The 12,430-nt window shown below is 37.7% G+C and overlaps 3 protein-coding genes and 1 long non-coding RNA gene across 4 annotated transcripts in view; 2 read left to right on the top strand and 2 right to left on the bottom strand.

Annotated features, from left to right (window-relative positions):
* The window catches only part of mal (maroon-like), a 216,676-nt gene that overhangs the window by 143,178 nt on the left and 61,068 nt on the right, over window positions 1-12,430 (bottom strand). The gene's annotated exons all lie outside the window — the stretch shown is intronic.
* Window positions 119-3,478, top strand: LOC135935934 (angiotensin-converting enzyme-like). The gene is made up of 11 exons (XM_065478566.1): window positions 119-370; window positions 446-604; window positions 654-750; window positions 1,214-1,357; window positions 1,407-1,696; window positions 1,746-1,918; window positions 1,977-2,182; window positions 2,238-2,418; window positions 2,478-2,708; window positions 3,089-3,264; window positions 3,321-3,478. The coding sequence occupies exons 1-11, from the start codon at window positions 134-136 to the stop codon at window positions 3,371-3,373; spliced, it is 1,947 nt and encodes a 648-aa protein (XP_065334638.1). The 5' UTR covers window positions 119-133; the 3' UTR covers window positions 3,374-3,478.
* On the bottom strand, window positions 3,991-4,898 carry LOC135935936 (uncharacterized). Its single transcript, XR_010574263.1, has 3 exons — window positions 4,765-4,898; window positions 4,281-4,698; window positions 3,991-4,215 (listed from the first exon to the last, which is right to left on the bottom strand). It is a non-coding gene; the product is annotated as an uncharacterized LOC135935936 (long non-coding RNA).
* Window positions 10,548-12,425, top strand: LOC135935738 (angiotensin-converting enzyme-like). Its single transcript, XM_065478285.1, has 6 exons — window positions 10,548-10,821; window positions 10,876-11,048; window positions 11,238-11,443; window positions 11,498-11,675; window positions 11,733-11,963; window positions 12,027-12,425. The coding sequence occupies exons 1-6, from the start codon at window positions 10,570-10,572 to the stop codon at window positions 12,244-12,246; spliced, it is 1,260 nt and encodes a 419-aa protein (XP_065334357.1). The 5' UTR covers window positions 10,548-10,569; the 3' UTR covers window positions 12,247-12,425.

Raw genomic sequence — 12,430 nt, 5'->3', positions numbered from 1 at the left:
CGCCTCGCAACAAAGCCGGCAGACGCTTTGCGGCCTCACAGACGCCGAGACCGACGCTTAGGGTGAGCATCTCAGTCCCAGAAAATTAGAATCTCTAATTTAAAATTATCAAATCACATCTTCCAAATTTTAGATGACGGGAGCACTTAGATACCTGGTGATCGCTCTAGCCTTCAGGCTAGTGCGATGCCTAAGTTTGGAAACCGAAAAATTTGATCAAATGGAACCGATACCTAAAGTGTACAGTGAGGAAGAAGCGGTCAAGTTTTACGACAATTTTGATGAGCAAACAAAAGTCTACTGCAACCGAAATTCACTAGCCGCGTGGAACCATGACTCCAACATTACTGACTTCAATCTGCAACGAAAGGTAAATTTTTTTTCCATTAAATTTATGATTAAATTTTTAAAATTTCTAATTTAATCATTAATAACTTTTTATCAGTTGGAGGAGGGTGCCGCTTTCGCGAAATTCAAAAAGGATTCGTGGCAGGAACTGATCAAATACCCGTGGAAGTTCTTCAATGATCCCGAGCTGAAGCGAAAATTCAAGCTGAGCTCGGTGCTAGGTAGCGCCGCTCTCTCCGAGGACGATTTTAAAAGAGTACGTTTGCACTAAAATTGATCAAAAATGTATTTTAAATACTTTGCAGCTAGACACGATCATCAGTGAGATGAAATCAAAATACAGCAAAGCAAAGATCTGCAGCTTCCAAGACAGTACTAAATGTGATCTCAGTTTGGAACCAGGTTTGAAAATAAAATTTTCAACAAATTTAAACTGTTGAGATAAATATTTCAATCAATGATAGATTAATATAATTATCTTGATTTTTTTTTTAATTTCTTGATTGTACACGTACGCAGTGTAATTTTTATAACGCCTGCCGTTGAGAGCAATACTGTGCCGCCATACAGGTGATCACTGCGGGTAGTTTTTTAATTTAGTTATTGTAAATACATTTACTGTCGATAGTTCTAATCGGCTTTATCTATTTTTTTAATTAATTTAAATTCTGAACTAGGAAATAATTTGAATTAAACTTATTAATGAGTTTTATTAATCGGATTGTATGCTTGCTTTTATGAAAAACCCATCATCATGAAAAAAATCAGACGATAGAACCAACAAATAAATTTTTGCAGATTTTTCGATAGTAAACGTGACATTAGAATTATTAATCGATAGTATTCTTCAATTTTTGACCTCCAGAGATTACAGAACTTCTGAGAGTGAGCAGAAACCACGAGGAGCTGCGCCACATTTGGATCGAGTGGCGTCGGAACTCGGGAGAAAAGGTCAAAGAAACGTACAAGGAATACGTCACGCTGAAAAACAAAGCAGCCAAGTTGAATGGTGAGAATCAAAAAACTTTTTGTCATTATTTTTCATTCCCCTTCTCCAGATTATGCGGATAATGGTGCCCTTTGGCGAGGAAACTACGAGACCGAGGACTTCCGCGACCAGATCTCCGCTCTTTGGGTGCAACTGAAGCCGCTGTACCAGCAGTTGCACGCGTACGTGCGCCGCCACCTACGTCTAAAATACGGAGAAGATGTGGTCAAGGCCAAGGGGCCCATTCCGGCCCACCTGCTGGGCAACATGTGGGCCCAGACCTGGGGCAACATCGCCGACTTCATGCTGCCCTACCCCGAGAGACAGTCCACGGACGTCACTCCAAACATGATCAAACAGGTTAAAAAACAATTATTGATTTGATGGGAAAAAAATTTATATTGCTCAGGGATACACGCCGTTGAAAATGTTCAAACTCTCGGAGGAATTCTTCGTGTCGCTCAATTTAAGCGCAATGCCTGAATCGTTCTGGGAGAAATCAATCCTGGAAAAGCCCACGGATGGTAGGGATATGGTCTGCCACGCGTCTGCTTGGGACTTCTGTGACTCAATGGACGTCAGGTGTGTTATTATATTTTCAATTTGGGACAAAAAGATTAATCAATAAAAAAATTAATAGGATCAAGCAGTGCACTGTTGTCAATCAGAAAGATCTGAACACCGCCCACCACGAAATGGGACACGTGCAGTATTATCTGCAGTACAAACACCAGCCACACATTTTCCAGAGAGGTGCTAACTATGGTTTCCACGAGGCCGTTGGAGACGTACTGGCCATATCCGTGTCCACGCCCAAACACCTGAGAGCTATCGGTCTCCTTGAGGGTGGGTTTAAATTTTTTTAATTAGATCATTGTTTGAGTCTGGATTATTTCTTAAGAATCCACAAGTGAAGCAGACAAAGATGCCGAGCGAGAGGCGACGATAAACTACTTGTTTTCGATGGCACTGGAAAAAATCGCGTTTTTGCCTTTCGCCTATCAAATGGACTTGTGGCGTTGGGACGTCTTTGAAGGAAAAACTTCCCCTGAAAACTATAACTGCCACTGGTGGAGATCGGCGTAAGATGATTATTTCAATGTAGATTCAACTTTTATTTATTCATTTTAAAATCGTTCAGTGAGCAGTTCCAAGGAATTGAGCCTCCGGTGGAAAGATCTGAGGAAGACTTTGACATTGCTTCCAAATACCACATTGTTGCCGACACACCGTACATTCAATACTTCGTCAGCTTCGTGATCCAGTTCCAGTTCCACAAGGGACTGTGCCAGGCCGCCGGGCAGCTGGAAAACAACGCACCTCTCCATGAGTGTGACATTTATAAGAGCACCAAAGCTGGAAACCTTTTCGGGTAAAACCAAAATTTTCTCATAAAATTTTAAATATTTTAAGATGCCAGGAAGTAAATGTGGAAATACTGAAGATCAAAATTAGCTCAAACGTTCTTTTACTTAAAAGGAGATGTGTATGGTCTACAAGAAAAAACGAGTTTGCTTCCCTTTCACATCCAAAGTGTTTGTAAATGAGCAAAATAAGTTACTTTTTCTAATTATTGACACTGTTCTACTTTGTATTTACTAAGATGTTACATTTGCGTGATTTTCTTAAAGAAATTTAATTTGATATTTGGAACGAAAAATTAGCATGGCTCATGACAAATAACTTTGCAGAGAAAAATTATTATTTTTTTAGTTTTATATTTTGAAATTAATCCAATTCTCCGACTTCTAGATCCATGTTGCAATTGGGTCAGTCGAAACCGTGGCCTGATGCGATGGAAGTCGTAACTGGACAGCGAAACATGGACGCCAGCGCTCTCCGTGAATACTTCGCGCCTCTTGAGGATTGGCTGCGCGCCGAGAACGAACGCACAGGCGAATTTATCGGATGGGAAAAGTCGGACAAATGTAAGTTACTGATTCTGTTCTGATTTGAAACTTGATGAATTTATCTCATCTTACAGTGTGCTTGCGGACTCGTGAGGAGCTTAGCAGAGTGCCGGTTACAACCAAGTAGAGCAGATGTCACTTTTTTTTAAAACGAAAACTGTGGGAAACAAAAACACATTGAAGATCAAATTTGATTATTTTTTTTATTGTTGATAAAACATTATACCGTGCATTCCTGCTTTGTGTTTATTTTTACCATTGATATATAACATATTATCCGGTTTTCAGAGTTTATATGCTAACAGATTAGTGCATAAGACACAAAAGAATTATTCTGTGTTTAATAGTATCAAGACAACTTTTAGATTCAAAGTGATTTTATTGCGGATCAGCAGAGCAACTGTGCTTTTATCTGGTGTCTACGTGGTCATTTTACTTCTGTCGTTATTTTCAAGACACCTTTTTTAATCAGACGATCGACACAGTCTCTGACTTCTTCTGGCTCCGGTTTCATTTTCTCCATTTCGTTGTTTATCTGCAAAGAAAAGTCTTTGATTCACTTTAACCGGAATTTGAGCATAATAACTGATTATTGCATGGACAGTTATATCTTAAAATTGACTGTATTAAACATTGTTAAATAAAATCCCCCACCAAAAATTTCGGGATAAGTTGGTGGAAAATTTAATGGATTTAATAATTTTGTAGGGAAATAAAATTAATGGGAAAAATGTTGAAAAAAATTCAAACCCATTCGATGATGTATTCGAGGGTCATAGCAGAGTCTTTCTCTTTTTTTAAATATCGCTCAATCCTCGAAGATATAAGGCGCAAGCGGAGCTCTGACTTTAGGTCCACCTTATGATCGATTTCCTCGTCGCCAAAAATACACGGGTCTTCAATCACAACGGGATTCTCCTGGCTGCTGAAATCACGGTTCAACGTGAGCTTGCTTTCTGGTCCAATAATCTAAATAGAACAAAATAATTTATCAGCAGGGCTATAATTTTCATTTTTCAGTCGAGTGTGTGTACCTTGGTATCCGAGATGAGGAGCTTGGCATTCACCAAACTGGTGATGTACATACTCAGTTCCTTGCTGGGAATTTCCGTGCTATTTTTAACATCAGCAAAGTTCAGCGTGTCTTTTTCAAAAAAGAGTATCAAAATTTCCGTTTGGACAACGTTCATTTTAAGCGAATACTCCTTGTTGACGAAACTGGTTTTCACGACGCCTGTTGGAGATTCATTCGCTTTTATTGGCTTGATAAATAATATAAGTGAAAATAATACATTGGCTGAAATGAGGACACCACTGAAGATCTCGGTATTTGTAGTCATCTTTGCTTGATTTGTAGAGCTCCGAGATGAATTCTTCCATGTTTATATCCAGCAAATTTGACAACTTCATCTTGGGGGTACATTTATTTTCAGATTCTGGCCAGGCTGCTTTCTGTGAATAAATGTGTGATTTACACACGTATTACTAGCTGTTTGTTTTTATAAGTTTCACACGAACCGACAAAACGTTTAGCGAGTATGTGCATTCGGACTCTGTAGGAGCGCGCTGAACGTCTTCTGACAACATTTTGGTCAAATCTGGCGAATTGGCCATATCATTCAACATGTAGATCATCCTCGACGCCGCTACTTGATTAGCATAGTCAGGACACTCGTTCTGCAAAAATATCATCAATATATTCAAGCAATAAGAAGCAATTAATAGCATACATGGAATCTGTAAGCCATGTGCCTTTCCAGCTCGCTTGATAGGCTCAAATCGTCGATCAAGCGTGTGAGGAGGAAGCAAGCGTATTTTTCCAAACAAGCGTTTATAACATCATTCTTAGTAAACTTCTTGAACACCAGATCAAACGCCTTGTCCAACATTTCTTTCGACTCGCTTTCACTTGCATCGGGTGATTTGCAGAGATAAAAGTTGCAGTATCGCACGTACTAGAAAATCTTTAGTTTAAATCGAGTTGGGAAATAACACCAAGAGTGCTCACCATCGAGGCTGCATTGCGACCATTCGAATTGAATATTCCATCCTGGGCTTTGTCCAAAGCGGAGACAAAGATTTTATTATCATTGAAGTGTACATTAATAAAATCTCTGTATATCTGGCTAAACTCCATTAAATTCTTCACAAATCGAACCGGACCAGACTGCAAAATATATTAATGTGAATTATTAATGAGCGCTAATAAAGTGTTTTATTACTATTTCATCTGCATTCGCGTAGAGGTTCTCGAGACAATCATGTTCAACCTTCTTCTGCCAAATGGAAGCCAATTCCGTGAGCTCAGCGTCAAACGACTCCAATAACTTGAACAATTTGGCCAGGACCTCCGCAGGCTCTCGCTCAACAATTTCAACACTGGCCTTCATCAGCACATCCTTGTACTTTCCACCGCATTGCTCTCTGAAGATTTCGTTCATTTTCTCGAGCACACTGTTTTTTATATAAAAATTCAGAGTCTTTCATTTGTGTATTAATTAAGTGAAATTTACCTCTCGCTGAAGAAGCTCGATTCACACCGCAGCTGAAAAACGTCTCGCACGTACCTAGTAACGCCAACATTTTTTAGCATTTGTGCAGCCTCTTTTTGGCAGTATGTGGAATATTGCTCCAGAACGCTCTCTTCAAAGAAACCCTCGGGGGTCTACAGGCATTTAAAAATTAATGAAATAATTATCAAGGTTGCTTTAAAATATATTCATACTTTGGCTCCGTTGATTTCAACAAGTTGCTTGATATTTTCTCTCATTGTCGAAATAGCTTCATGGAACTCCTGGTTAGCTTCTTCAAATCCGAATATCAGGCTGCCAAAAATTTCACCCAACACGTAAGGGTAAACTTTCTCCTTCCAGATGGAGTAGGCTGAAAAAGCTTGCTGAAACCCTACCAGAAAACTTAAATGAATATCAATACCTAATTCGCCAACTGTCAGCTTTTTCTCTTGGTGTGATGCTTCGGTAAAAAACTTGTTTATTTCGAACTCAGTCTTTTTACTGATCTTGCTGTTGTAAATCCTAATGATTCAAAAAGTCTTAATAAACTTAAATAGATTTTTCGCAAATAAATAATACGTGAAAAGAGCATTGATCTTTTTGCAGTTCTTCACAAATTCGTTCCAGTACTTGTTGTAGGTCTTGATGAGGGCACCTCCCTTAGATGTCTTCTTCAAATTTGAGATTGTCTCACACATCGTAAACTCAAAATGACGCTTGAGTTTGTTGATTAGCAAACAGTTCCAGTCGGGTTCTGATTGCTCAGGATAATGCATGCAAATCGAGTAAATAAGCCTAAAATTTAAATGTAATTTTTAGTAAATTGGGGACAGCTAGGAACAAATCAATATCTTTAAATTGTATTTAATTTACATTATATCCATTTTGTACGGAGCGAAACATATATTTATGCAATATAATATTTACTTAATGTATTAATTAGTTGGTTTCATCCTGTTACAAAATAACTACATTTTTGTATTATTACTCAAACAGTTTTTTGGAGACAAAACCATAAATTCAAGAAATAATAGTTCAACATTACCCCATTGCATCTACCCATTTTTTAAAGGGTACTTTAGCATCCTCCGATGTCCCATTACAAACGGGCATGGTATCCGGCAAGATTTTCTCGACATTAGACCACAATTCGACAAATTCCTTGGGCAGTAGTGAGCTTGATTGCGACATCCTCTCTTGGTCTGGAAACCGATGCAGATTAAAATGTATGCGAAAAATGTGAAATTTAATTAGCCTAGAGATAAAATCAATAAACCAATATATTGTTAAAATAATCACACATGTTTAACGAGTGCATCTAGGGGAACACAGCTATTCGGACAATAGAAGATGATCAGTGGATTTAGCATTTTGTCATAACAAATTGCAGTCATTGAACTCTCCACTTTTAATTGAGGTTTAGTAATAGCACACGCTTTACGCAAAGCTTTCATTAAACGCTGTTACAAATTTGTAAGTATTTCATCAAATTGGAAATTTATCATTCAAATCCTGAGCGGTGTGAAATCGTAATAAAAAATTTAAGTATTATGCAAGACTAACGAAATTGTTAAACACACCTCATATTTCCAAAAATCCAAAACTAATTTTTAGTATTAAATTATTGCTTTTTATTTTGTTAAAAATGACTAACTTTTATGACTGCTGTGTTTAGTTATATGGTTTTTAATCAGCAAAAATTCTTTAATACTTTAGGATAATCGTTTCACATACAAAAAATTAAATTAATTGCTGATTAATATGATCATAAATTGTGACGTAATATGTTTAATTTATTAAATCTGTCAGTTTCCGAAATGCGCAGAGCTTGAAAAAGACACAACTGTTATCACAATCCAAAATGCTTATAGCAATTTACAATTTTCACTGTTACAATTTATTTTTTCTATCGAATAAAAACTTGATATTAATTGCATCACAATTAAGGTAAAAATATTATCAGTAACACATATGAACTATAAGTAGCAATAATTTTTCAAACCAATTATCAATTTCAAAAATATTGTTATAATATGTGAAAAGTTTTGAAACGATTTTGTAGTATTTTCTGTACTTACTTTTCAGATCAATAAAACTCGTGTGCTCAAGCAAATTGAAGAAAGCTGTAAAAACGGAGAAATTTTTAAAACAGACTGCCAGCGAGGAAGTGTCGCAGCTAGTTTAAATGCTCGGATCCCCCGCCCCGCTATCCTACGCTCATAAGCAATAAAATTTACAAAATGCAGTTCATTATAAAAAAAAAAAAAAAAAAAACGGAATGAACTAATGCTGTTGACATTGGAAACAAATTATTTTTGATGCAACGTTAAACCGAATTATTACCGCGTACAATTTTTGAAGTCTGCCTCATGGAAAAATTATTTGCTGGGATGTAAATAATAAATTTAAATAACTGTACAAGTCTCTGCACTTTTTCAACATATAGCAAAAGGACCGCAAAATAGCATTTAAAAAATTATAGCCAATAATTCAACTGGCGAAGATAGCGCAGTTGCAAAATTGGTAAATCATAATTCAAAATGCTCACAATCAGTATTTTCAATATAAACTTGTACTATACAAGCACAACTAATTAAATTAGTAAATTAAACTAACATTTCTTTGGATCAGACTGAGTCTTGGTTTTCTCGGTCTGTACCTTTGTTTAGCAGGGAAGAAGGCACTACCTAAAAAATCCGTTGTAGTTATTTTCGAATCTTTACTAAAATAAATCATTAATGTTCAATATATAATTAAAACCAGGCTTCATCCTCGTGTCAAAAGAATTCACCGTTTCTAATCCTCGACTAGTTTCGACGTCATCAAACCAAAAACGACGAATTCTTTTGACAACGAGGGTGAAGCCTGATTTTAATTACATTGAACATGGAAACAACCTCGAGTGGTCGCATTTTTCAAAAATTAAATCATTTTAATATTCATATCATTCGATTGGTTCATCATTAACTTCTTCTTTCTTGTCGTGTACAGGGTTGTCGTTCATTTCTCATGATTTTATTTTTATCTTTTAATCTAAGTCGAGTGAAACCCAAGAAACGGAAGTATCAAATGCAATAATTTGTCGTATGATCGATGTGAGTGGTGCAATTAGGGAAATACGCAACATCTATGTGTATTAAGTAATGCTCGCCGGACAGTAATGTAATTTGCCTTGAGCAATGAACGATTAGTGGCATGATTCCCTCTTTCAAACTTGAGCAAATTTATAATCAAACTCTAAATTAAGAGGTGCATATTTTTGAGAAAAAATTAGGTTTATTCATTTTGATGCTGATCATTCTACCTGTTCTGTGCCAAAGATGCAAATTATAATCATAAGTTTGTTTTAAATTTATAGATAAATGTCTTTTTTTATTAGAGGTATAGAAATGTTCGTGAAAATATTAATAAAATTGTATTTATCTAATTAAAATATGCAGGAAGACCTTCAATTATCTCATAAGACGAAAATAAATTTTTTTGTTAGGAAATAACAGTGAACGTGATATAAAAAATGTGTTTGCTTGGGTTCATTGTAAAAATGTAATACATTGATAATAATCATTGAAATTAATTCATGCATCAAATATTATGTTTTCACCAGAGGTTAGAGGTCCATGCATAGGTATAAATATCACTTCCACTTTTCGATTTTTTACATTTCTGTTCGAAAGGCTTAACGCTATCGTAGTGCAAGCAAGGTGAGTTTAATATTTTTGCTTTAATTCTTAAACCCATCTATCGATTCCACGATTTATAGCTGCAGGAAGAATAAATTAATTTTCAAATGAATTTCAGATGCGGCTGCTATCATTGTGTTTCGTTTTCGCTCTTTTCCTCGTGAAGGTAAGGAGTGCGAGTCTGCGATGTGTGGACATTCCTACGTGCGAAACTGAGGAAGAAGCCAAGCTGTTTGTTCAAGCATTCGATGAACACAGAACAAAATACGTGACCAAGATCATCAACGCAGCCTGGAATTACGAATCTAACTTGACTGACTACAACCTGCAGAAAAAGGTACAAAATTTTTAGATAAATCAGATAGAGTGCCAAACAAGACTCAAAAATTAATTTAAACTTTAACTGAATTATTTTTACGGTAGTTTCAATTGCGTTTTCGCTGTTTCCTGTGTTTTTACAAGAGACAAAATATAGATTGATATTTTTACACAGCTCAATAATTTTATAATAAAATTCAGGTGGACCTCGCGGCCAGCGAGGACGAGTATGTTAGAGAAACATATGAAAAAATGCTCAAGTGCCCTTGGCAGTCCTTCAAGGACGAAGACTTGAAATCAAGGTTCAGCAGCATAGACTTACAAACGACTGAGGTGGTGGCCGAGATGAATCGGAAAGTAAGTTAACAAATTTTTAACCCTGCTTAGAATTTATGAAAATTAATTTTCATTTTTCAGTCGAGTGCAATCCAAACCGAAATGACAACACTTTATGGAAAAGCAAAAATTTGCGCATTCAATGGCACAGAAAACACGTGCAACCTCAGCTTGGAGCCAGGTAAAAAATTAACCATAGCTATCGATATTTTTAAATCTAAGACCTCCAATTAGAACTGACGGATCTGCTGCAGAGCAGCAGAAACCATTCCCAGCTGCTTGAAATTTGGGAAGGATGGAGAGAAAACTTCGGCCCGAAATTGATGGAAACATACGCTGAATACGTCAATCTAAGCAACAAATTTGCCAGAATGCAAGGTTAAATTACCAATTAGGTTATTGTATGTTTCCGTCATAACGGTATTCAATTTCAAGGTTTCAACGATAATTCGGAAGCGTGGATCTCAAACTATGGCATGGAAGACTTCCGAGAGCAGGTCGGCGGCCTTTGGGAGCAACTGAAGCCGCTGTACCAGCAGTTGCACGCGTACGTGCGCCGCCACCTGCGTCTCAAATACGGCGACGAGGTGGTCAAGGCCAAGGGGCCCATCCCGGCCCATCTGCTGGGCAACATGTGGGCCCAAACCTGGGGCAACATCGCAGACATCATGCTTCCTTACCCTAATGCGACGTCGACTGGAAATGTCACAGCGAGTTTGATTAAAAAGGTGATAAATTTTGAATATATATGAATAAAAAAAGACTTATAATTTTTTTTCAAGGGCTACACTCCGTTGGACATGTTTAAACTCTCGGAAGAGTTCTACTTGTCACTCAACCTGACCGCAATGCCTGAAATGTTCTGGGAAAAGTCCATAATTGAAAAGCCCGCGGACGGCAGAGACCTCGTCTGCCACGCTTCTGCTTGGGACTTCAGCGACGGAGAAAATTTCAGGTAATTGAAAATACTAAACATTTATATTTTATATTTTCACTTTGTGTGGTTGCAATGAAAAATATGATGACAATTTAAAAAAAAAATCCGATAATGTTATCTGCTTAATAATTTCAATTTTCAACTCAAATAAAAATTAAAAATTCAGTAAATTATAAATATAAATTTTATTTCAATCCACTTTTTCAGGATCAAGATGTGCACGCGCGTCAACGAGGAGGATCTATACACCGTTCACCACGAGATGGGCCACGTGCAATATTTCTTGCAGTACAAGCACCTGCCGAAAAATTACCACGGCGGCGCCAACGAGGCTTTCCACGAGGCTGTCGGCGACGTATTGGCCCTGTCGGTGTCCACGCCAAAGCACATGAGAGCCATCGGACTCATTGACGGTATTAAAAATATAATTCAAACATAGCTGAGAGCTAAATTTTGCTCCACGCTAGAACTCGAAAAGGGTGACGAGCAGGCGGAAATGGAGGCAAATATCAACCACTTGTTCTACATGGCCTTGGAAAAAATCGCATTCCTGCCATTCGCCTATGAACTGGACCTGTGGCGCTGGAACGTCTTCAATGAAACCACCACTATTGACAACTACAACTGCGACTGGTGGAAACTTGTGTAGGATAATTAAATTTTGGGGAGTCGTCACTTAAATAAAAATGACATTTTTTGCAGTCACGAGTTTCAGGGACTCGAGCCGCCAACCAACAGAACCTCGACTGAATTCGACATTGCCTCCAAATACCACATTGTAGCCGACGTGCCGTACATTCGCTACTTCGTCAGCTTCGTGATCCAATTCCAGTTCCACAAGGGACTATGCCAAGCTGCCGGACAGCTAGAGAACAACGCGACCCTGAACGAATGCGACATTTACAATAGCACCAACGCTGGCAACCTGCTCGGGTATATGAAAGAATAAATCATGGAAAACAATCAAATATTTTCAACTCCCGTCGTGTATTTCAGCTCCATGCTCCAGTTGGGCTCGTCCAAGCCGTGGCAGGACGCAATGGAAATCGTGACAGGACAGCGTGAAATGGACGCTAGTGCAATCCGCGAGTACTTCGCTCCTCTCGAGAAGTGGCTCCAGGAGGAAAACGAGCGGACCGGCGAGTTTATCGGATGGGAAGAACCGTCCAACACTTGCTTCTCTACAAATCCATCTCCGTGCGAATCTGGACTCTAAGACTAAGCCACAATAACTGTGATTTCAATTTTGTAGAATTTTTTTAAATATAATATTAACATTTAATATTTATGCTCACATCATTCCAGCTGTTTCATACTTTTAAAAAATGTCGCTTTTTGAGTTAGACCAAATTCCATTATGTAGGTGCGATAATAAACGAAGCTTCAAATTCCACTTATCC

Source organism: Cloeon dipterum, chromosome 2 (assembly GCF_949628265.1).
Source record: "Cloeon dipterum chromosome 2, ieCloDipt1.1, whole genome shotgun sequence".
NCBI lineage: Eukaryota > Metazoa > Arthropoda > Insecta > Ephemeroptera > Baetidae > Cloeon > Cloeon dipterum.
Note: the sequence above shows the minus strand (reverse complement) of the source record. Positions and strands in the feature narration are given on the sequence as shown.